The 26,684-nt window shown below is 48.2% G+C and overlaps 1 protein-coding gene across 1 annotated transcript; it reads left to right on the top strand.

Annotated features, from left to right (window-relative positions):
* The first annotated feature begins 24,787 nt into the window (after window positions 1-24,787).
* LOC136610485 (olfactory receptor 5B21-like) lies at window positions 24,788-25,714 on the top strand. The gene has a single exon (XM_066589716.1). The coding sequence runs from the start codon at window positions 24,788-24,790 to the stop codon at window positions 25,712-25,714; it is 927 nt and encodes a 308-aa protein (XP_066445813.1).
* Window positions 25,715-26,684: the final 970 nt, after the last annotated feature.

Here is a 26,684-nt window from a genome sequence, read left to right on the forward strand (position 1 = left end):
GGACCTGCTCACACTGCTCTGTTTGTAATAAAGGTCTACCACGCGGACCCATAAATTGTGATATGAAGCTGGAGACCCCAGAAAGTTGCCTCTCTCCTAATCCCGCAGCAGCCGGCTGTGATTCACCATGACCAGGAACTCGGCCTGTACCCACACCCTCACTTGGATGTCCGCGTCTGCGTCCGCGTCCACGTCCTCAACCATTACCCCTACTCCTCATCATGGCAGATTAAGAATAGAGCAGGGCCCAAATAGATTACCCCACTGTACAGCACTGACAACTGTGGCTTAATTCACCGCACGCAGATGTGTGCAGTACCATGTGGAGGAGAGATGATGGTCTGGGCTGTTTTTCCGGTTTTAGTCTCCTATTTCCTGTGAAAGGTAATATTAATGCTGCAGCGTACAAGAATCTGTTGCAGTATTGTTGTTTCCAGCTTTGTGGTAAACAGTTTGGAGCAGGCGCTTCTGTGTTTCAGTCTACAGCGCCCCCACGCATACAGAGACCTCCGTGAAGATATGACGTGATGGGTTTGGTGTAGAGGAATTCTAGTGGCTATACACAGACCAGACCTCAACCCCATCCCACACCACTGGGACGAATTAGAAGGGATTGGGAGCCAGACCTCCTCCAACATTACCACCTGACCTCAAAGATGTGATGCAAATTTCCACAGACACCCCAAAATTTGGTGGGAAGTCTTCCCAAAAGAGCGATGACTGCTATAGACACAAAAGGGAGTCAACTCCATAGTAATACTCATGTTTATGGGGTGGATTATCTAGCAAGTTCATAGATGTGTTATGGACAGGGGTTCACATACTTGTGACCATATAATGTACATCACTATCTACATCCATGGTCCAATGTATGAATCAGTGTGAACATTGGTTATCGGCCAGGGTGATGGCACTACACATTATCAGTGGCCAGTAGTGCAGCCTCAGGTGATGAGATCTCAACCTACAAGGAAAATATTACAAAACAGTCCAGTTCTTACAGGCATTCTTAATGTTCTCCATGAATTGTCAGCTCTTGGGGTGAATATAGGATATACAGTGCAGCATCATCGTCATTTCTGGTATTTTTCACAAAGAACATGAATAATAATCTCATTATAGAAATTACACCGCAGAGGAAATGTTCCCGGAGAGTCTCTTCTGCAGTGAGCTCCCTCGGGGGCGTGTGGTAGAAGAGACTTCCTCCGAGGGATACAGGGCTTGTTATAAAGAATCAGGAATTACAGGGGAGAAACTGCACATAGATCGGTCATGTCAGAAGAGACAGCTGCAGATGTATCACATAAGAGACATCTCTATATATGCGTCACATAAGAGACATCAGGTAAGAAACATAAGGAACAGTACACTGGGATATATTATCCCTTAATGATGCTGTTCTTTTTTTTCATGGTCGTTTTTTCCTCCCCACTCTTAAAAATGTATAACTCTTTTACGAATCCATCAACGAAGCTGTCTGAGGGCTGCTGTTTTTCATGGGACGAGTTGCGTTTTTCAGTGATATGTAATGTACCATATAATGTACTGGTAATTTTTTTAAAAAAAAGGAACATAGTATGTTAGGCTGAATGCAGACAATATCCATCTAGTTAAGTCTGTTTCAACCCTTTCCTTGTTGGTCCAGAGGAAGGCAACCTTTCTGACTCCACAATGGCAGCCAGAGTAATCTCTGGATCAACATTTGAGATCAACAACCCGCTGGTCACCTAATGTCTATATCCTGTATTATCCTTCCACTCTAGAAGGACATCTAGTCCCCTCTTAAACTCCTCTATGGATTTTGCCATCACCATGTCCTTAGGAAGAGAGTTCCACAGTCTCACTGCTCTTACAGTAAAGAACCCACTTCTATGTTGGTGATGAAACCTGCTTTCTTCTAGATGTAGCAGATGCCCTCTTGTTACCATCGCAATCCTGGGTATAAACAGTTCATGGGAGAGATCCTTGTATTGTCCCCTCATGGATGTATACATAGTTATTTGATCGCCCCTTAACCATCTTTTTTCCAGTGTGAATAATCCCAGTTTTGGTGCCTCTCTGGGTATTCCAGTTCCTCTCATTCCATTTATTAACTTAGTCGCCCTTCTTTGAACCCCCTCAAGCACTGCACCATCTTTCCTGAGCACCGGTGACCAGAACTGTACGCAGTATTCCATGTGGGGCCTGACAAGTGCCTTATAAAGTGGGAGGATAATGTTCTCGTCCCTCGCCCCTATACCTCTTTAATGCACCCCAAGACTTTATTAGCTTTGGCAGCAGCTGACTGGCATTGATTGCTCCAGGTAAATCTACAGTCCACTAGTACCCCCAGGTCTTCTTCCATATCACTTTTCCCTAGCAGTTCTCCATTTAGTGTGTATTGGTGACATCTGTTTCTCATACCCATGTGCAGAACCTTACATTTATCAATTTTGAACTTCATTTGCCAGTTTTTCCAGGTCATTTTGAAGCCGCACATTGTCCTCCTTCGTATTAATTGTCTTGTATAATTTTGTATCATTGGCAAATATTGATATTTTGCTGTGCAGCCCCTCTATCAGGTCATTGATAAATATATTGAACAGAATGGGGCCTAATACTGAACCCTGTGGCCCCCCACTAACAACGGTGGCCCAATCAGAGTATGAACCATTTATTACCACCCTCTGCTTTCTGTCTCTGAGCCAGTTTTTTACCCAAATACACACGTTTTCACCCAATCCGAGCTTCTCATTTTATATATCAGCCTATTATGCGGTACAGTGTCAAATGCTTTAGAGAAGTCCAGATATACGAGATCAATAGACTCTCCCAGGTCCAGCCTCAAATTTACTTCATTGTAGAAGCTGATTAAAGTGGTCTGACATGATCGACCCCTCATGAACCCATGCTGATGAGGAGTTATGCTTGAGGTATTCCAGGATGGCATCTCTCAGAAAGCCCTTGAATATTTTTCCAATTATTGAAGTGAAACTTAAAAGCCTGCAGTTACCAGGCTCTCTTCTTGACCCCTTTTTGTATATTGGAAGCACATTGGCAATGCGCCAATCTAGTGGTACAGCCCCGGTCTTGATAGTGTCCATAAATATAAGAAATAACGGCTAGGTATCATGTCACTTAGTTTCCTTAGAATCCTTGGGTGTATTCCATCTGGGCCCGGCGATTTATAAATTTTAATCCTCTTCAACCGGCTCTGCACTTCCTCCTGTGTTAGGCATCCAATATTTAGCAGCGGTTTCATTTTATTTTTGCTCTCTTTGGCAATCAGTCTTTCTGCCTTCTCCTTAGCAATTTTGATCTTTTCTTTACATATTTTGTTTTCTTTCCTGTATGATTTTAACGCTTCTTCACCGCCTTCTTGTTTTAGTAGTTTAAATGTTTTCTTTTTTTCATTTATTGCCCCCCTTAAAGTCTTGTCAACACATATTGGTTTCAATATACTTGTAGTTCTTTTACTTTTAAAGGGTATGAACTGCTCACAGGAGGTAATTAGGATGTTTTTAAACTTTTCCCATTTATCGTCTGTGCTTTTATTTTTGAGGATGTTGCCCCAATTAATGTTACCAGTAGTAATTCTGAGCTGATCAGATTTTGCTTTACTAAAGTTTCATTTTTTTTTGTCGTTCCCTGATAAGGCTTCTTATTGAATGACAGCTGGAAATTAATTATATTGTGGTCACTGTTCCCCAAGTGTCCCTCAACCTGCACCCCCATGATTCAGTCAGTTTGTTTGTTAATAATAAATCCATAGTGGCCCTCCCTCTAGTTGGCTCCCGCACAAGTTGGGTAAGGTAGTTGTTGCCTTTAATTGTTCTCAAGAACTTATCATCCTTGTGAGATTTGCAGGTTTCATCTTCCCATATTATTTCCGGATAATTAAAATCCCCCATAATAATTACTTCGTTGCAGTTTGACAACTCTTCTATTTGCCTTAATAAAAAGGTTTCCATTTCTTCTGTGGCTTTTGGTGGCCTTTAGAAAACCCCTATCAGGATTTTTTTCCCCGGTATTTCTACCCACAGAGATTCCACTCTTTTATCTCCTGCACCTACAGTTAGGGCCAGAAATATTTGGACAGTGACACAAGTTTTGTTATTTTAGCTGTTTACAAAAACATGTTCAGAAATACAATTATATATATATAATATGGGCTGAAAGTGCACACTCCCAGCTGCAATATGAGAGTTTCCACATCCAAATCGGAGAAAGGGTTTAGGAATCATAGCTCTGTAATGCATAGCCTCTAGAGATGAGCGAACACGTTCGGCCCCGCCCCTTTTTCGCCCGAACACCGAACTTTGCGAACACCTCGGTGTTCGGGCGAAAAAGTTCGGGGGCCGCCGTGGCAGCGCGGGGGGGTGCGGCGGGGAGCGGGGGGGAGAGGGAGAGAGAGAGGGCTCCCCCCTGTTCCCCGCTACTGCCGCCCGCGCCGCCGCGCATCTCCCCGCCCCCCGGCGGCACCCGGACACTTACGCGCGAACACTCCAGTGTTCGCTAAAGCCGGTGTCCGGGTGCGGATGTGTCCGTTACGGACACGTTCGCTCATCCCTAATAGCCTCCTCTTTTTCAAGGGACCAAAAGTAATTGGACAATGGAATCTAAGGGCTGCAATTAACTCAGAAGGCGTCTCCCTCGTTAACCTGTAATCAATTAAGTAGTTAAAAGGTCTGGGGTTGATTCCAGGTGTGTGGTTTTGGATTTGGAAGCTGTTGCTGTGACCAGACAACATGCGGTCAAAGGAACTCTCAATTGAGGTGAAGCAGAACATCCTGAGGCTGAAAAAAAAGAAAAAATCCATCAGAGAGATAGCAGACATGCTTGGAGTAGCAAAATCAACAGGTGGGTACATTCTGAGAAAAAAGGAATTCACTGGTGAGCTTGGGAACTTAAAAAGGCCTGGGCGTCCACGGAAGACAACGGTGGTGGATGATCGCCGCATACTTTCTTTGGTGAAGAAGAACCCGTTCACAACATCAACTGAAGTCCAGAACACTCTCAGGGAAGCAGGTGTATCTGTCTCTAAGTCAACAGTAAAGAGAAGACTCCATGAAAGTAAATACAAAGGGTTCACATCTAGATGCAAACCATTCATCAATTCCAAAAATAGACAGGCCAGAGTTAAATTTGCCGAAAAACACCTCAAGAAGCCAGCCCAGTTCTGGAAAAGTATTCTATGGACAGATGAGACAAAGATCAACCTGTACCAGAATGATGGGAAGAAAAAAGTTTGGAGAAGAAAGGGAACGGCACATGATCCAAGGCACACCACATCCTCTGTAAAACATGGTGGAGGCAACATGATGGCATGGGCATGCATGGCTTTCAATGGCACTGTGTCCCTTGTGTTTATTGATGACATAACAGCAGACAAGAGTAGCCGGATGAATTCTGAAGTGTACCGGGATATACTTTCAGCCCAGATTCAGCCAAATGCTGCAAAGTTGATCGGACGGCGCTTCACAGTACAGATGGACAATGACCCCAAGCATACAGCCAAAGCTACCCAGGAGTTCATGAGTGCAAAAAAGTGGAACATTCTGCAATGGCCAAGTCAATCACCAGATCTTAACCCAATTGAGCATGCATTTCACTTGCTCAAATCCAGACTTCAGACGGAAAGACCCACAAACAAGCAAGACCTGAAGGCTGCGGCTGTAAAGGCCTGGCAAAGCATTAAGAAGGAGGAAACCCAGCGTTTGGTGATGTCCATGGGTTCCAGACTTAAGGCAGTGATTGCCTCCAAAGGATTCGCAACAAAATATTGAAAAAAAAAATATTTTATTTGGGTTATGTTTATTTGTCCAATTACTTTTGAGCTCCTAAAATGTGGAGTGTTTGTAAAGAAATGTGTACAATTCCTACATTTTCTATCAGATATTTTTGTTCATCCCTTTAAATTAAACGTTACAATCTGCACTTGAATTCTGTTGTAGAGGCTTCATTTCAAATCCAATACGGTGGCATGCAGAGCCCAACTCGCGAAAATTGTGTTACTGTCCAAATATTTCTGGCCCTAACTGTATATCTTCTTGTAGCCTTGGCATTATGTAGGATTTAACATACAGAAAAAACCCTCCCCCTTTATGTTCCCCATGGTCTCTGAAGAGACTGTAATCCTGTAAATTCACCACCCAATCACACTTATCATCAAGCCATGTTTCCGTTATTCCCACTATGTCATAATTTTTATCAATCATTCTCGCTTCAAGCTCACCCACTTTACCAATCAGACTTTTTGCATTTGTTGCCAGACAATTTATATGGTTGTTGTTGATCTTTATATTTATTTTGCTACTAATGGTAGCAAACCATTATACTCAACCCTCATTCCCTTTACCTGGTCCCAGGTCACTGTCTACACTGTCTGCACCCCGTTTCTCTTTTTGCTCTTCTCCCAGTCCCTAGTTTAAACACTCCTCCTGCCTTCTAGCCATCTTCTCCTCCAGCACAGCTGCACCCTCCCCATTAAGATGCAGCCCATCTCTACGGTAGAGCCTGAAGCTGACAGCAAAGTCAGACCAGTTCTTCAGGAACCCAAAACCCTCCTTCTTACACCAACTCCAGAGCCACTTGTTTACCTACCTAAGATCCTGCTGCCTTTCTAGTGTGGCTTTAGGTACAGGTAGTAGTTCCGAGAAAACTACCTTGGAGGCCCTCGCCCTAAGCTTGGATCCTAGACCCCTGAAATCATTTTTGAGGGCCCTCCATTGACCTCTACTTTGTTCATTGGTGCCAATGTGCACTATGACCGCTGGATCCTCACCAACCCCTCCCAGTAATCTGTCAACCAGATCCGCGATGTGTCGAACTCCAGTGCCAGGAACACACCATTCGACAATCCTGGTCTTTGCGGCAGATGCCCTATCTATCCCCTTATAAAAGAGTCCCCCACTACTAGGACCTGTCCAGCCTGCCCTGCACTCCCTGTTCCCATCTCACTTGAGCAGTCATCTCCCTGGCATTCAGAGAGCATGTCGTGCTGCAGCGGTGCTGGTTCTGTAATGATATCTCCCTCATCTGCTAACTTTGCAAACTTGTTTGGGTGTGCCAGTTCAGGACTAGCCTCCCTGGTTCTCTTCACTCTACTCCTCCTTCTATCTGTCACCCAGCTAGCTGCCTGCTCCCCCTGGTCTTCTGTACTATCATTCGCCCCCACCTTTACCCCAGCGAGTGCCTGCTCAGTGAGCAGCAAACTCCTTTCCATGATGCCAATGGATCTCAGTGTTGCCAGTTGCTCATTTAGATCCATGATTTGGGCTTCCAAATGTGCGACGTGCACGCATCTTGCACAACAGTATGCACCCTCAATCGGCTGATCAAGGACTGCATACATGGCACAAGTAGCACACTGGATGGCATTGTCAGGCATGGAGCTCATCCTAATAGGGATCTACAATTTACTTGTGGAAGTAGTGAAGATTGACTAGATTACACTCTAAACACGCCTTTGCCTGTTCGCAACCGCTCACACTTTTTAAAAAATGCTCACACACTTACTGTTTGCTCTCACTCAGTCACCCAATTCTACCTCACTTACTGATGGGCGCTCACACACAGACACTTACTGAGGGCACTCACGCACAGACACTTACTGATGGGCGCTCACACACAGACACTTACTGATGGGCGCTCACACACAGACACTTACTGATGGGCGCTCACACACAGACACTTACTGATGGGCGCTCACACACAGACACTTACTGATGGGCGCTCACACACAGACACTTACTGATTGGCGCTCACACACAGACATTTACTGATGGGCGCTCACACACAGACACGTACTGACAGGCACTAACAAGGACACTAACTGACAGGCACTCACAAAGACACTTACTGACAGGCGCACACAGAATGTACTTATCAGCCCGCAGCAGCTGATGACGTCACCCTCAGGCTCAGCGTCAGGACCTCTTTTCCTGTGGCAGCACTCTCTGGCCTGGTGCCACCCCGGGACCTGCTCCGCTACCTCTGCCCGCTGGATGGATCCTTCAGCGGGCAATCCTCCAGCGGCTCCCTCAGTCTCCTAGTGATGGTTCTGATGTCTCCCTTCCGCCCTGCTCCCAACTCACTTCTGACGTCACTTTCGCTCACATGCTTCCTGTCATGGCTCAGTGACAGGAAGCATCTCTAGTTAAATGGGAAAAAAAGCACTCTTCCACCATCTTTGAGAGGATCTTGTTTCTATGGCATACATATTGCAACACAAATGACATGATAGCTTTATTCTGTAGGTCAGTATGATTACTATGATTCCAAATGTATTGTATTTTTGCTGCACTACTTTAAAAAAATATCTATTATTTTTCTGTTGATATAGTTGTGTGAGGGCTCGTATTTTACAGGATGTCCTGTAGTTTCTTTTAGTATCATTGTGGAGTTCATGTAAAATTCTGATCACTTTTTATTACATTTTTTTTTTATAGAATGATCTACAAAACGCAATTGTGGTGTTGTGCATTTTTATTCTGACGACGTTCACCGTACGAGATAAATAACGGTTACTTTGATAGATTGGACCTTTATGGATGCAGTGATAACATATATGGTTTTGTTTCCTATTTTGATTCTTTATTATGAAAATAAAAAAATATTTTTTTACTTTTATTACATTGTATTTTTTCTAATAATTATTACTTTTTTTAAACTCCTTTTTATACGCTGGTCTACCATCAAGGCCATGAGTTCTGCTTCTCTTTTTTATTTTATCTAGAGATACTTTGCATGGGGTAATAGCACTTTCTCTGAGACTATGCCAATGGGTTTTTGAGATCTACTTAATAGACTACCATAGGGACTAGAGATGAGCGAGCACCAAAATGCTCGGGTGCTCGTTACATGGGACGAAATTTTCGCGATGCTCGAGGGTTCGTTTCGAATAACGAACCCCATTGAAGTCAATGGGCTACCCGAGCATTTTTGTATATCGCCGATGCTCGCTAAGGTTTCCATTTGTGAAAATCTGGGCAATTCAAGAAAGTGATGGGAACGACACAGAAACGGATAGGGCAGGCGAGGGGCTACATGTTGGGCTGCATCTCAAGTTCCCAGGTCCCACTATTAAGCCACAATAGCGGCAAGAGTGGGCCCCCTCCCAACAATTTTTACTTCTGAAAAGCCCTCATTAGCAATGCATACCTTAGCTAAGCACCACACTACCTCCAACAAAGCACAATCACTGCCTGCATGACACTCCGCTGCCACTTCTCCTGGGTTACATGCTGCCCAACCCCCCCCCCCCCCCCCCCCGCACGGCCCAGTGTCCACAGCGTACACCAAAGTGTCCCTGCGCAGCCTTCAGCTGCCCTCATGCCACACCACCCTCATGTCTATTTATAAGTTCGTCTGCCATGAGGAGGAACCGCAGGCACACACTGCAGAGGGTTGGCACGGCTAGGCAGTGACCCTCTTTAAAAGGGGCGAGGCGATAGCCCACAATGCTGTACAGAAGCAATGAGAAATATAACCCTGTGCCACTGCCATCAGGAGCTGCACACGTGGGCATAGCAATGGGGAACCTATGTGCCACACACTATTCATTCTGTCAAGGTGTCTGCATGCCCCAGTCAGACCGCGTTTTTTTATAAATAGTCACAGGCAGGTACAACTCCGCAACAGGAATTCCGTGTGCACCCACAGCATGGGTGGCTCCCTGGAACCCACCATCTGTACATAAATGTATCCCATTGCAGTGCCCTGGACAGCAGAGCTAACGTCAGATTAAATGCAGGTGGGCTTCGGCCCACACTGCATGCACCAACCTAACCGGGGTTTTTAATTCATAGACACAGGCAGGTACAACTCCCTATTGTGAAGTCCCTGTCTACCGACAGCATGGGTGGGTGCCAGGAAGCCACTGGCGGTACATAAATATATCCCATTGCATTGCCCATCACAGCTGAGGTAATGTCATGTTTAACGCAGGTGGGCTTCGGCCCACACTGCATGCCCCAGTCAGACTGGGGTTCTTTAGAAGTGGACACATGCAGTTAAAACTCCGTGTGGACCGACAGCATGGGTGGCTCCCTGGAACCCACCGGCGGTACATAAATATATCCCATTGCAGTGCCCAGCACAGCTGAGGTAGTAATGTCATGTTTAATGCAGGTGGGCTTCGGCCCACACTGCATGCCCCAGTCAGACTGGGGTTCTTTAGAAGTGGACACATGCAGTTACAACTCCGTGTGGACCGACAGCATGGGTGGCTCCCTGGAACCCACCGGCGGTACATAAATATATCCCATTGCAGTGCCCAGCACAGCTGAGGTAATGTCATGTTTAATGCAGGTGGGCTTCGGCCCACACTGCATGCCCTAGTCAGACTGGGGTTCTTTAGAAGTGGACACATGCAGTTACAACTCCTTGTGGACCGACAGCATGGGTGGGTGCCAGGAAGCCACCGGCGGTACATAAATATATCCCATTGCAGTGCCCATCACAGCTGAGGTAATGTCATGTTTAATGCAGGTGGGCTTCGGCCCACACTGCATGCCCCAGTCAGACTGGGGTTCTTTAGAAGTGGACACATGCAGTTACAACTCTGTGTGGACCGACAGCAGGGGTGGCTCCCTGGAACCCACCAGCGGTACATAAATATATCCCATTGCAGTGCCGAGCACAGCTGATGTAACGTCAGCTTTAATGCAGCCTACGTATTGTTTAGGTATCGCTGCTGTCCGCTGGTGGAGAAGAGAAGTCTGGGGAAATCCAGGTTTTGTTCATCTTGATGAGTGTACGCCTGTCGGCACTGTCGGTTGACAGGCGGGTACACTTATCCGTGATGATTCCCCCAGCCTCACTAAACAACCTCTCTGACAAGACGCTAGCCGCAGGACAAGCAAGCACCTCCAGGGCATACAGCGCGAGTTCAGGCCACGTGTCCAGCTTCGACACCCAGTAGTTGTAGGGGGTAGAGGCGTCACGGAGGACGGTCGAGCGATCGGCTACGTACTCCCTCACCATCCTTTTACAGTGCTCCCGCCGACTCAGCCTTGACTGGGGAGCGGTGACACAGTCTTGGTGGGGAGCCAGAAAGCTGGCAAAGGCCTTGGAGAGTTTTCCCCTGCCTGTGCTGTACATGCTGCCTGATCTCCGCGCCTACCCTGCTACCTGGCCCTCGGAACTGCGCCTTCTGTCACTAGCGCTGTCGGATGGGAATTTTACCATCAGCTTGTCCGCCAGGGTCCTGTGGTATAGCATCACTCTCGAACCCCTTTCCTCTTCGGGTATGAGAGTGCAAAGGTTCTCCTTATACCGTGGGTCGAGCAGTGTGTACACCCATTAATCCGTAGTGGCCAGAATGCGTGTAACGCGAGGGTCACAAGAAAGGCATCCTAACATGAAGTCAGCCATGTGTGCCAGGGTACCTGTACGCAACACATGGCTGTCCTCACTAGGAAGATCACTTTCAGGATCCTCCTCCTCAGGCCATACACGCTGAAAGGATGACAGGCAAGCAGCATGGGTACCCTCAGCAGTGGGCCAAGCTGTCTCTTCCCCCTCCTCCTCATCCTCCTCATGCTCCTCCTCCTCCTCCTCCTCCTCAACGCGCTGAGATATAGACAGGAGGGTGCTCTGACTATCCAGCGACATAATGTCTTCCCCCGCCTCTGTTTCCGAGCGCAAAGCGTCTGCCTTTATGCTTTGCAGGGAACTTCTCAAGAGGCGTAGCAGAGGAATGGTAATGCTAATGATTGCAGCATCGCCCCTCACCATCTGGGTAGACTCCTCAAAGTTTCCAAGGACCTGGCAGATGTCTGCCAACCAGGCCCACTCTTCTGTAAAGAATTGAGGGGGCTGACTACCACTGTGCCGCCCATGTTGGAGTTGGTATTCCACTATAGCTCTACGCTGCTCATAGAGCCTGGCCAACATGTGGAGCGTAGAGTTCCACCGTGTGGGCACGTCGCACAGCAGTCGGTGCACTGGCAGATTAAACCGATGTTGCAGGGTGCGCAGGGTGGCAGCGTCCGTGTGGGACTTGCGGAAATGTGCGCAAGCCGGCGCACCTTTCCGAGCAGGTCTGACAAGCGTGCGTAGCTTTTCAGAAAGCGCTGAACCACCAAATTAAAGACGTGGGCCAGGCATGGCACGTACGTGAGGCTGCCGAGCTGCAGAGCCGCCACCAGGTTACGGCCGTTGTCACACCATGCCCGGTTGGAGGCTTAGCGGCGCAAGCCAGCGGTCGGTCTGCTCTGTCAGACCCTGCAGCAGTTCGGGGGCCATGTGCCTCTTATCTCCTAAGCTGAATAGTTTCAGCACGGCCTGCTGACCATGCCCACCGCTGTGCTGCCACGCCGCGCGACACCGACTGCTGCCGACGTGCTGCTGCTGACAATCTTGTTTGCGAGACAGAGGTTGCGTAGGAGGAGGAGGAGGGTGGTTTAGTGGAGGAAGCATACACTGCCGCAGATACCACCACCGAGCTGGGGCCTCCGTTTCCACAACCCTATACGGCAGAATCTCCAGGCTGATAAATTTGGCTATGTGCACTTTTAACGCTTGAGCGTGCGGGTGCGTGGCGGCGTACTTGCGCTTGCGCTCCAACACTTGCGCTAGTGACGGCTGGACGGTGCGCTGAGAGACATTGGTGGATGGGGCCGAGGACAGCGGAGGTGAGGGTGTGGGTGCAGGCTGGGAGACGGTAGTGCCTGTGTCCTGAGAGGGGGGTTGGATCTCAGTGGCAGGTTGGGGCACAGGGGGAGAGGCAGCGGTGCAAACCGGAGGCGGTGAACGGCCTTCGTCCCACCTTGTGGGGTGCTTGGCCATCATATGTCTGCGCATGCTGGTGGTGGTGAGGCTGGTGGTGGTGGCTCCCCGGCTGATCTTGGCGCAACACACGTTGCACACCACTGTTCGTCGGTCGTCTGCACTCTCAGTGAAAAACTGCCAGACCTTTGAGCACCTCGGCCTCTGCAGGGTGGCATGACGCGAGGGGGCGCTTTGGGAAACAATTGGTGGATTATTCGGTCTGGCCCTGCCTCTACCCCTGGCCACCACACTGCCTCTTCCAACCTGCCCTGCTGCTGCCCTTGCCTCCCCCTCTGAAGATCTGTCCTCAGTAGGCGTAGCAAACCAGGTGGGGTCAGTCACCTCATCGTCCTGCTGCTCTTCCTCCGAATCCTCTGTACGCTCCTCCCTTGGACTTACTCCAATTACTACTACCTGAGTGATAGACAACTGTGTCTCATCGTCATCGTCCTCCTCACCCACTGAAAGCTCTTGAGACAGTTGCCGGAAGTCCCCAGCCTCATCCCCCGGACCCCGGGAACTTTCCAAAGGTTGGGCATCGGTCACGATAAACTCCTCCAGTGGGAGAGGATTCGGAACCATTGCTGCCCATTCTGGGCAGGGGCCTGAGAACAGTTCCTGGGAGTCTGCCTGCTCCTCAGAATGTGTCATTGTAATGGAGTGAGGAGGCTGGGAGGAAGGAGGAGCAGCAGCCAGAGGATTCAGAGTTGCAGCAGTGGACGGCGCAGAACTCTGGGTGGTCGATAGATTGCTGGATGCACTTTCTGCCATCCACGACAGGACCTGCTCACACTGCTCATTTTCTAATAAAGGTCAACCGCGTGGACCCATTAATTGTGAGATGAATGTGGGGACGCCAGAAACTTGCCTCTCTTCTAATCCCGCAGCAGTCGGCTGCGATACACCTGGATCAGGAGCTCGGCCTGTGCCCACACCCTGACTTGGGCCTCCGCGTCCTCGCCCGCGTCCACGTCCTCTAGGCCTACCCCTACCCCTCAGCATGGTGTATTACCAGTAGTGCAGAAACAGAACGCTGTAATTAAATGTGCCGCTTATTGGCCTGTGGCTGGAGGCTGACTTCGCTTACGGAACGCACAGCAGAGCCAGGAAAGAATTTTGCGCAAGCCTGCTGTAACATTTAGCTGGCTGCGTATGAATTAGGACAACTACCCCCAGCAGAGACGCAGTACACTGAAGACGGTCACAGGCAGCTCAAATAGAATTTTTTCCCAAATTTTTTTGGAAAAGACCACTGCCTATATAGACTGTATATGTCTTCTGTCCCTGCCTCACCACTATTGGCCCTGGACTATGTAAAAGTACTGCAGGACGCAATGCTCTGGACGCAATGCTCTGCACGGCCGATATACAAAAAAAAAAAATGTGCAACACTGCAAAATGCAGCCTCAACAGTACTGCACACGGTCAGATGTGGCCCTAAGAAGGACCATTGGGGTTCTTGAAGCCTAAAATCACTCCTAACACTCTCCCTATAGCAGCTCCACCATCAGCAGCACTTTTCCTGAGCTATGTCAGAACGCATCTGTGGCGAGCCGCGGGAGGGGCCGATTTATATACTCGGGTGACACCTGATCTCGCCAGCCACTCACTGCAGGGGGGTGGTATAGGGCTTGAATGTCGCAGGGGGAAGTTGTAATGCCTTCCCTGTCTTTCTATTGGCCAGAAAAGCGCGCTAACGTCTCAGAGATGAAAGTGAAAGTAACTCGAACATCGCGTGGTGCTGGTTTCGAATAACGAGCATCTTGAACACGCTAATACTCGCACGAGCATCAAGTTTGGACGAGTACGTTCGCTCATCTCTAATAGGGACGTATCCTGTATGCAAGGCAATTGTGTTAGCTTAATCCCTATGGAAATGGGTTCTTGACCTCCTAAGCTGACAGTATCTGGGCAATAAGAGCCTATGCAGTCCCGCTACTGCCTAAACCAGACAAGTAAACTTTCCTGGCTACATTTCACCAGGTGCTTGTTCATCCTTGTGCCTTTTGTCCAGATGGAACACATGAATGACCATAATTGGCGTGTATAGGACCCAATGGACAAAAAGATTTTTATCCATGGTCCTCAGTCAGATAGCTACCTACCATTCAGACCTTGTGGTACTGAAATTAAAGTCGGCATAGTCATCTTTGGGAATATACCCTCCAGACAGTTTGTGGCCATACAGGGTGATTGTGACCCTAGAGCCCACTGTGACGGTTTGTGGCCATATAGGGTGATTGTGACCCTAGAGCCCACTGTGACGGTTTGTGCAGTGAGGCTCTCAGACTTTGTTACGATAGTCGCTACATCTAATAATGATCTGATTTTGCGGCGTTCCATTCATCTGCTCCTCTTAGAAAGCTCTCAAATCCCTGAAGATCCTCCTCATCTGCGGTGAAACACGGTGAGTTATAGAGTTATAAAATCCAGCTTACTTTACCTCTTCCTCAAAGATGGATATCAGCCCTGAAGTGTATGCAGGCTGTTATATCCCTCCAACAGAATGTGAAATGACCATCGTGAGGGTTGAGATTTTATTTTTCTCAGTTCACTAGTCTTGCCTATTTCTGTGCTGGGAATGTTACACACATGCCCATTATCTAGAACTGACAGACTATCTGAGCTAGGTCCAAGTTACATTGCATCCTGAGACCTTATCATAGAGAACTTATCTACTCTCTTCTGTGTCTGAGTGTTTTGTCATGTTCATACTATGGCCCCATTGGTAGCGCACCCAGTTACCATCTTCTACAGGGTGTGAACCACCTGGCATCTGTGCCCTATATATGTGTGTGTGTGTTTTTTAGCAAATTATTCTAATAAGATTTAGTTGAATTCATGAATGGGTGTGAGTGAGAGCTGACTCTGATTGGTGAGGCTGTGACCAATCAGAGGCAGCTCATTCAGCAGGCGGGGATTTTAAATCCCCACCTGCTGAATACTACAGAAAGCAGTTCAGGAGAACTGCCGGCCAGATGCGGCTGAACTCCGGCTACAGTGGAAAGGTGAGTATACATTTTTTGCTGTATTGCCGGCTCCATTGAATTCAATGGTCAGTGCTCGTTTAATCGAGACGAGTACCACGTGGTGCTCATCTCGAGTAACGAGCATCTCGAACACCCTAATACTCGAACGAGCATCAAGCTCGGACGAGTATGCTCGCTCATCTCTAGTAGTTACATATTTACCACATCCCATTTATCAGGGTCCCATTTAACCCCTGATTCAGCTATGGCCAAAGTGACTTTGCTTCTATTTGCCCTTCGTCTTTTCTTACACTTCTCTTGAGCCCCTCGTCCTGCTGCCTTCTCAGCCACATTCTGATACCGCTCACATTCACCCATAATCAGCTTGCTCTGACACTGTGTGATATTCAGTGCGCTCTCTGCATCACACAACTGCTTCTCTAACTCTTGCACTTGCACCGACAATCTCTCTTTCTCTTCTCGCTGGTTATGGTAAGCTGCCAACAACATCCATCCACGTCCGCACACATTCATAACATCTTTTTTTCCCGTAATTTGACTTTTCACAAACACGCCAGCACATTCACTGGTTCAGCATCCCTCAAACACTTTCCCCATGATTCACTTAAACCTGCACATTTTGACAATTCAGCGGCCAATGTATCATATGGAGTCTGCTCCCACCCTGGGATGTCAAAAAATTCATTTACTAACGTCTTTTATTTAGAAGGAGACACGTTTTTATGCAATATCACACTATTTTTATGGATTATTAGATTGAATTCTTAAAATTCCAGATTATCGGAATTGTGCTAAATATCAACCGCTGAACCTTCTGCGCCTCCTGTTCACAGCGCCATTTAGGTTTTACAACTGGAAAACAACAAGTTCGGATCCGGCTTTAAAGAAGGACAAGGGGGATGATGCAACACAATTTATTAATACAAATGAATAGATGATAAAAATAAAACAAAGTTACATAAAAATAGGTGATATTGTGTAAATATCTACAGTGCTTCTCTACTCGTAAAATACATACATCAAATGATAAAACATAAACACACTTTACATACAAATGACTTACAGGGACATACTTACAAACTGCATCCGTTAATAGGAGCCGTCCTTAAACACTTCTGCCTGGAGTCAATTTATTATTTTCACTGGAGAAGCCACAGTGGTCTGCAGGCGCCCCTGCATTGTTGTACATGGAAGGGCTTAACACATAAGTTTAAAATCCCCGCCTGCTCAAAGAGCTGATTGTGATTGGCTTAGGCGCTCCGCCAATCACAGTCAGCTCTAACTAAATAAATGACAGGTGAAAGCTGCCTGCGATTGGCTCTTTCAGCAGGCGGGGATTTTAAATCCCTGCCTGCTGATAGAGCAGCACTACTGAGCCGGAGACAGAGGAGAGAAGATGCGGCTGGGCCCCGACAGCTGAAGGAAGGTGAGTATGTATTTTTTTTTGTTTTTTACACTACTTTCACTGGTTTTTCAGGGAGCAGGATTGAAGAATTCCTCTGATGCATCTGTCACAGATGTGGCAGGTGCAACAGCAGGGTATTCTTTTAACTAGCGAGGATGAAGGAAGCATCTGCCGCATGCGTAGAGGTAAGTTTTTTTTTAATGTTTCTTTTTACATTAAAATTATTGTTTTTCAGCGAAGGGCTTATATGTGAAGCCCTTCAATGAAAAACAATTAAGGGGTGCTGGCAGACCATTGTTTTTAAAGGAGCCCCCGGTAGCAGCCATGGCTCAATTGAAATATGCTTGAGGCTCCCGTTGACTTCAATAGGGTTCGTTACTCGAAACGAACTCTCGAGCGTAACAAAAAGCTCAGCTCGAGTAACGAGCACCCGGGCATTTTGGTGCTCACTTATCTCTTTATACATTCCTTTTTCATGCCCATTTACAGAAACATGATTTTAGTTTCCAGGAATTTTCAGTTTTTTCAGTAATTAGATTCCTATGTTTTCCTGTTTCGTCTTAAAAAATTTTAATGTTGGGTTTTCTTCTCTGACTTCCAGCACCCCCAACAATAAGCTAGTCCCAGAGTTCTGGCCATCTACTTCTTGCAGCTTCCCTGTATACTCTGGTTTGGATCACCTCAAGAGTTCTTGAGTAAAAAGATGTATCATCAATAGAGATGAGCGAACGTACTCGTCCGAGCTTGATACTCGTTCGAGTATTAGGGTGTTCGAGATGCTCGTTACTCGTGACGTGTACCACGCGATGTTCGGGTTACTTTCACTTTCCTCTCTGAGACGTTAGCGCGCTTTTCTGGCCAATTGAAAGACAGGGAAGGCATTACAACTTCCCCCTGCGACGTTCAAGCCCTATACCACCCCCCTGCAGTGAGTGGCTGGGGAGATCAGGTGTCACCCGAGTATAAAAATCGGCCCCTCCCGCGGCTCGCCTCAGATGCGTTGTGAGATAGCTGAGGGACAGTGCTGTTGGTGCCGGAGCTGCTATAGGGAGAGTGTTAGGAGTTAGTGTAGGCTTCAAGAACCCCAACGGTCCTTCTTAGGGCCACATCTAACCGTGTGCAGTACTGTGGAGGCTGCTTTTTGCAGTGTTGCACTTTTTTTTTTTTTTTGCTATATCGGCCGTGCAGAGCATTGCACCCTGCAGTAATAGTCCAGGGACAGAAGTGGTGGTTAGGCAGGGAGAGTGTTAGGAGTTAGTGTAGGCTTCAAGAACCCCAACGGTCCTTCTTAGGGCCACATCTAACCGTGTGCAGTAGTGTGGAGGCTGCTTTTAGCAGTGTTGCACATTTTTTTTTTTTGGTATATCGGCCGTGCAGAGCATTGCGCCCTGCAGTAATACTCCAGGGATAGAATTGTGTACGCAGGGCATGAAGACATATATTATAGATTGAATATACGCAGTGGTCCTTTAGAAAAAAATATTTGAAAAAAATCTATTTGGCCTGCCTGTCACTCTGCTCAGTGTTCTGGGTCCGTGTCTGCTGGGGGTAGTAGTTCTCCAAATAAATACGCAGCCAGCTAAGTGTTACAGCAGGCTTGCGCCAAATTATTTCCTGGCGTTCCGTAAGCGAACTCAGCCTCCAACCACAGGCCAATAAGCGGCACATTTAATTACAGTGTTGTGTTTCTGCATTCCTGGTAATACAGCCTGCTGAGGGGTAGGGGTAGGCCTAGAGGACGTGGGCGCGGCCGAGGACGCGGAGGCCCTAGTCCGGGTGTGGGCACAGGCCGAGCTCCTGATCCAGGTGTATCGCAGCCGACTGCTGCGGGATTAGGAGAGAGGCACGTTTCTGGCGTCCCCACATTCATAGCACATTTAATGGGTCCACGCGGTAGACCTTTATTAGAAAATGAGCAGTGTGAGCAGGTCCTGTCGTGGATGGCAGAAAGTGCTTCCAGCAACCTATTGTCCACCCAGAGTTCTGCGCCGTCCACTGCTGCAACTCAGAATCCTCTGGCTGCTGCTGCTCCTTCCTCCCAGCCTCCTCACTCCGTGAAAATGAGACATTCTGAGGAGCGGGCAGACTCCCAGGAACTGTTCTCGGGCCCCTGCTCAGATTGGGCAGCAGTGGTTCCTCTCCCACCAGAGGAGTTTATCGTGACTGATGCCCAACCATTCGAAAGTTCCCGGGGTTCGGGGGATGAGGCTGGGGACTTCCGGCAACTGTCTCAAGACCTTTCAGTGGGTGAGGAGGCCGATGACGATGAGACACAGTTGTCTATCAGTGAGGTAGTAGTAAGGGCAGTAAGTCCGAGGGAGGAGCGCACAGAGGATTCAGAGGAAGAGCAGCAGGACAATGAGGTGACTGACCCCACCTGGTTTGCTACGCCTACTGAGGACAGGTCTTCAGAGGGGGAGGCAAGGGCAGCAGCAGGGCAGGTTGGAAGAGGCAGTGCGGTGTCCAGGGGTAGAGGCAGGGCCAGACCGAATAATCCACCAACTGTTTCCCAAAGCGCCCCCTCGCGTCATGCCACCCTGCAGAGGCCGAGGTGCTCAAAGGTCTGGCAGTTTTTCACTGAGAGTGCAGACGACGGACGAACAGTGGTGTGCAACCTTTGTCGCGCCAAGATCAGCCGGGGAGCCACCACCAGCAGCCTTACCACCACCAGCATGCGCAGACATATGATGGCCAAGCACCCCACAAGGTGGGACGAAGGCCGTTCACCGCCTCCGGTTTGCACCGCTGCCTCTCCCCCTGTGCCCCAACCTGCCACTGAGATCCAACCCCCCTCTGAGGATACAGGCACTACCGTCTCCTGGCCTGCACCCACACCCTCACCTCCGCTGTCCTCGGCCCCATCCACCAATGTCTCTCAGTGCACCGTCCAGCCGTCGCTAGCGCAAGTGTTTGAGCGCAAGCGCAAGTACGCAGCCACGCACCCGCACGCTCAAGCGTTAAACGTGCATGTAGCCAAATTTATCAGCCTGGAGATGCTGCCGTATAGGGTTGTGGAAACGGAGTCCTTCAAAAGTATGATGGCGGCGGCGGCCCCGCGCCACTCAGTTCCCAGTCGCCACTACTTTTCCCGATGTGCCGTCCCAGCCCTGCACGACCATGTCTCCCGCAACATTGTACGCGCCCTCACCAACGCGGTTACTGCCAAGGTCCACTTAACAACGGACACGTGGACAAGCACAGGCGGGCAGGGCCACTATATCTCCCTGACGGCACATTGGGTGAATTTAGTGGAGGCTGGGACAGAGTCAGAGCCTGGGACCGCTCACGTCCTACCCACCCCCAGAATTGCGGGCCACAGCTCGGTGGTGGTATCTGCGGCGGTGTATGCTTCCTCCACTAAACCACCCTCCTCCTCCTCCTCCTCCAACGCAACCTCTGTCTCGCAATCAAGATGTGTCAGCAGCAGCAGCACATCGGCAGCAGTCGGTGTCGCGCGTCGTGGCAGCACAGCGGTGGGCAAGCGTCAGCAGGCCGTGCTGAAACTACTCAGCTTAGGAGATAGGAGGCACACGGCCCACGAACTGCTGCAGGGTCTGAAAGAGCAGACCGATCGCTGGCTTGCGCCGCTGAGCCTCCAACCGGGCATGGTCGTGTGTGACAATGGCCGTAACCTGGTGGCGGCTCTGCAGCTCGGCAGCCTCACGCACGTGCCATGCCTGGCCCACGTCTTTAATTTGGTGGTTCAGCGCTTTCTGAAAAGCTTCCCACGCTTGTCAGACCTGCTCGGAAAGGTGCGCCGGCTCTGCACACATTTCCGCAAGTCCCACACGGACGCTGCCACCCTGCGCACCCTGCAACATCGGTTTAATCTGCCAGTGCACCGACTGCTGTGCGACGTGCCCACACGGTGGAACTCTACGCTCCACATGTTGGCCAGACTCTATGATCAGCGTAGAGCTATAGTGGAATACCAACTCCAACATGGGCGGCGCAGTGGGAGTCAGCCTCCTCAATTATTTTCAGAAGAGTGGGCCTGGTTGGCAGACATCTGCCAGGTCCTTCGAAACTTTGAGGAGTCTACCCAGGTGGTGAGCGGCGATGCTGCAATTATTAGCGTCACCATTCCTCTTTTATGCCTCTTGAGAAGTTCCCTGCAAAGCATAAAGGCAGACGCTTTGCGCTCGGAAACAGAGCCGGGGGAAGACAGTATGTCGCTGGATAGTCAGAGCACCCTCCTGTCTATATCTCAGCGCGGTGAGGAGGAGGAAGATGACGAGGAGGGGGAAGACACAGCTTGGCCCACTGGTGAGGGTACACATGCTGCTGGCCTGTCATCCTTTCAGCGTGTATGGCCTGAGGAGGAGGAGGAGGAGGAGGAGGATCCTGAAAGTGATCTTCCTAGTGAGGACAGCCATGTGTTGCGTACAGGTACCCTGGCACACATGGCTGACTTCATGTTAGGATGCCTTTCTCGTGACCCTCGCGTTACACGCATTCTGGCCACTACGGATTACTGGGTGTACACACTGCTCGACCCACGGTATAAGGAGAACCTTTGCACTCTCATACCCAAAGAGGAAAGCGGTTCGAGAGTGTTGCTATACCACAGGACCCAGGCGGACAAACTGATGGTAAAATTCCCATACGACAGCGCTAGTGGCCGAAGGCGCAGTTCCGAGGGCCAGGTAGCAGGGGAGGCGCGGAGATCAGGCAGCATGTACAGCACAGGCAGGCCAACACTCTTTAAGGCCCTTGACAGCTTTATGGCTCCCCAGCAAGACTGTGTCACCGCTCCCCAGTCACGGCTGAGTCGGCGGGAGCACTGTAAAAGGATGGTGAGGGAGTACGTAGCCGATCGCACGATCGTCCTCCGTGACGCCTCTGCCCCCTACAACTACTGGGTGTCGAAGCTGGACACGTGGCCTGAACTCGCGCTGTATGCCCTGGAGGTGCTTGCTTGTCCTGCGGCTAGCGTCTTGTCAGAGAGGTTGTTTAGTGCGGCTGGGGGAATCATCACAGATAAGCGTAGCCGCCTGTCAACCGACAGTGCCGACAGGCTTACACTCATCAAGATGAACAAAGCCTGGATTTCCCCAGACTTCTCTTCTCCACCAGCGGACAGCAGCGATACCTAAGCAATAGGTAGGCTGCACCCGCGGATGGAAGCATCGTTCTCTCTCACCATCCAAAACGGGGACATTTCTGCTTCATCAATCTGTGTCTAATATTCCTCCTCCTCCTCCTCCTGCTCCTCCTCCTGAAACCTCACATAATCACGCCGAACGGTCAATTTTTCTTAGGCCCACAAGGCTCAGTCATATAATTTTTCTAAACAATTTTTATACGTTTCAATGCTCATTAAAGTGTTGAAACTTTCACCTCCACCAATTTTTATTTTAACTGGGCTGCCTCCTGGCCTAGTTACCAATTAAGCCACATTAACCAAAGCGATTAATGGGTTTCACCTGCCCTCTTGGTTGGCCATGGCCAATTTTTCTGATGTACATTAGTACTGTTGATACAGCAATTTTTGTGGGCCCTCGCCTACAGTGTAATCAAATGAATTTTTAGCCCACCTGCATTACAGCTGACGTTACATCTGCTGCGTTGGGCAATGCAATGGGATATTTCTATGTACCGCCGGTGGGTTCCAGGGAGCCACCCATGCTGTGGGTCCACAGGGAGTTGTAAATGCATCTGTTTCCACTTCTAAAGAACTCCAGTCTGACTGGGGCATGCAGTGTGGGCCGAAGCCCACCTGCATTAAACATGACATTACTACCTCAGCTGTGTTGGGCAATGCAATGTGATATATTTATGTACCGCCGGTAGCTTCCTGGCACCCACCCATGCTGTGGGTCCACAGGGAGTTGTAAATGCATCTGTTTCCACTTCTAAAGAACCCCAGTCTGACTGGGGCATGCAGTGTGGGCCGAAGCCCACCTGCATTAAACATGACATTACTACCTCAGCTGTGATGGGCACTGCAATGGGATATATTTATGTACCGCCCGTGGGTTCCAGGGAGCCACCCATGCTGTGGGTGCACACGGAATTCCCATTGCGGAGTTGTACCTGCCTGTGACTATTTATAAAAAACCCCGGTCTGACTGGGGCATGCAGACACCTTGAAAGAATGAATAGTGTGTGCACATAGGTTCCCCATTGCTATGCCCACGTGTGCAGCTCCAGATGGAGGTGGCACAGGATTGGATTTCTCATTGCTTCTGTACAGCATTGTGGGCTATCGCCCCGCCCCTTTTAAAGAGGGTCGCTGCCTAGCCATGCCAACCCTCTGCAGTGTGTGCCTGCTTTTCCTGTGGCAGACGCACTTATAAATAGACATGAGGGTGGCGTGGCATGAGGGCAGCTGAAGGCTGGGTAGGGACAGTTTGGTGTGCGCTGTGGACACTGGGTCGTGGGGGGGGGGAATTGGCAGCATGTAACCCAGGAGAAGTGGCAGCGGAGTGTCATGCAGGCAGTGATTGTGCTTTGTTGGAGGTAGTGTGGTGCTTAGCTAAGGTATGCATTGCTAATGAGGGCATTTCAGAAGTAAAAATTGTTGGGAGGGGGGGGCACTCTTGCCGCTATTGTGGCTTAATAGTGGGACCTGGGAACTTGAGATGCAGCCCAACATGTAGCCCCTCGCCTGCCCTATCCGTTTCTGTGTCGTTCCCATCACTTTCTTGAATTGCCCAGATTTTCACAAATGAAAACCTTAGCGAGCATCGGCGATATACAAAAGTTACTCGAAACGAACCCTCGAGCATCGCGAAAAATTCGTCTCGAGTAACGAGCACCCGAGCATTTTGGTGCTCGCTCATCTCTAATCATCAACATTCATACTAAGATACTTGTTACCCGTAATATCCAGTTCTGTGTCACATCCTCTACTATCCTTGGTCTGCTTCTTGGTGAAAATCCACCAACACATTTTAGCCCCTGATCCGTGTATTATCCTTCCTGGCCTGCCCAGCTGCTGCTTGTCAGAAACTAACTTACGGGCTCTTTCATAGAGTTCCCCTTCAGTAAAATGATCATTTCTTTGCAGCAGTTTAGGAGTTTAGGAGGGGAATGTGTCCTATTGTACGTTTACCTCAAGATGGTCAAGACCAGACCAACAATGGTCTTGAGAGTCGACATTCCTGATTGACTAAATATATGAAAAACCATCTTTAGTTGGATTCTTCAGTTCAGAGATGTCAGTAAGATCGGAAATTATTAGTATCCAGATAAGAAATATATTCATGAGTCACTAATTGGATGGACTCTCCACTACAATAATCAGCCATCCTCCAGGACTGTGGAGCATTTTACTCCTGCGCATCAGGTTTGGTATAAATAAGGGTCTAGATTTACAGTAATTCAGAGAAGAGATACAAGTAATCTATATGCCATGCAGGTATGAAAATCCCACTGCAGAATCTTCCATCACCCAAAACTACAGGAGCTTATAAACCTCCAATCATTTTGTGTATTGTAGAAGTGATAACTTTGTATTCGGTAAACCGTCATCTGTATGAATGTGTGTATGGACAACCATGCAACCGTACCCCTATATAGGTCTTGTTCATATGTTCCAGCTTGCTGTCATCATCTACATTGTTGGTTCTTGTTCTTTGTTTTGCAGCTTCTTGAAGAGTCTTGTGTTTAGGCTAAAAGTTCTTTAAAGCATAAGATGAATGAAAGCCAAATGGTGATGTTTGAGTTTTCCGGACTGACCGATGACCCAACACTTGTCTATTTCCTCTTTGCATTCTTCCTCCTGGTTTACATGATAACTGTGATGGGCAATGTTGGGTTGTTCGTCATCGTCCGTAGGACATCCACTCTTCAGTCTCCCATGTATTACTTCCTTAGTTATCTCTCGCTGGTGGACCTCTTCTACTCCACAACAGTTACACCCAAGATGATCTCAGACATTGTTTCCAGGAGGAAGTTCATCTCATTCTATGGATGTGCTCTTCAATTCTACTTCTTTGCAGCTTTTGCTACCATTGATGTTCATTTGCTCTCGTATATGTCCTATGACCGATACGCTGCTATCTGCCACCCTCTACATTATGTGTCCATAATGACCAAAGTAAAATGTCTCCGTATGGTTGGCGCAGCTTTTACTCTTGGCTTTCTGCAGTCATCAGTAAACACCAGTTGTATATTTGGGCTTCGATATTGTAACTCAAATTTAATTGACCACTTCCACTGTGATGTTCCTCCTCTGCTCAAGATCTCTTGCTCGGATACCTTCACATGTGGAATAATCATCACATCCCTCATTGGATTTTGCAGTATAGGTTCATTGACCACCATCCTGATTTCATACCTTTTCATTATGGTTTCCATTCTAAAGATTAAGTCATCTAAGGGCAGACAGAAGGCGTTCAGCACCTGCTCCTCGCACATCATGTGTGCCTCCATCTTCTATGTGTCTGTGTTCCTCACTTACTTACATTCTCCTTCCAGTGTCGCTGATAAGCAAAGTAAAGTGGCCGCCATCTTCTATTCTGTGATGACACCCATGTTGAATCCTCTCATATACAGCCTGAGGAACCAGGAGGTGAAAACAGTCATTGTCCAAGTAGTAAAAAGACGTAAAGTTATTTAAATTAAAATTTTAAAACATTTTTGTAACAGAAAGTAATTGATATGTTTCTGTAAAATTAAAACATGCTGATTACACTGGTAAAACAGAATAATAGCGGCATGTCTAATTTCAAGTTATTTAACCCCTTAGCGACCAAGCATTTTTTTTCATTTTAAAAGATCGTAACTCCTTTATTTATCCATCGAGTAGCTGTATGAGGGCTTGTTTTTCGCTGAACAAGTTGCATTTTTCAATGGCACTAATCAATGTACCATAAAACAGCGAAGTAACATATGTTAATACCTCCCCACCCCCTTAATAAAACTAGTGGATTTCAATTTTTGCTTTCAACATCGAGCCCATTATATTCCTTACTTGGGAGTTAATCTGACCACCTCCTTGTCCAGTCTTTATAAATGAAATTATCTGCCCTTAATTAAGAAACTTTCTTCAGAGTTTCTTAAATTGGAAGACCCGCTATTGTCCTAGATGGGAAGGGTTCATGCAGTCAAAATGAACCTGCTTCCATGTATATTATATATTTTCCATACTCTAACTATTCCGGGCCCCAGGGGGGTCCTTATTAATTTTCAGAGACACATTTTCCTATTTATTTGGGCCAACAAACATCCAAGAATTAAGAATAGCATAATGCCCTTTCATAAAAGACAGGGGGGGTCTTTAATTTCCCAATTTAATAAAATATTATACGGCTGCAAGAACTGCCCAATGGATTGAGACTCTGGGGGGAGTTGACGCTCCATGATAGGTGGTATTGGAGGCATCAGGAATAGCTCCGCACATATTTCCAGATCTGATGTAGTCAAATAGCCCAATAGTTTCTGATTTGTGTAGTTCTAGTCCGTTTATCTATTACTCATTGAGAATCTGGAGAAATCTCTGCTTTGAGGCCTCGGTCAGACGGGCGTTTTTTTGCGCGATTTGCACATGCGATCTGCGATCTTTTAGAACCATTGCTTTGCAATGGTAT

This window comes from Eleutherodactylus coqui, chromosome 2 (genome assembly GCF_035609145.1).
Source record: "Eleutherodactylus coqui strain aEleCoq1 chromosome 2, aEleCoq1.hap1, whole genome shotgun sequence".
NCBI classification, from domain to species: Eukaryota; Metazoa; Chordata; class Amphibia; order Anura; family Eleutherodactylidae; genus Eleutherodactylus; species Eleutherodactylus coqui.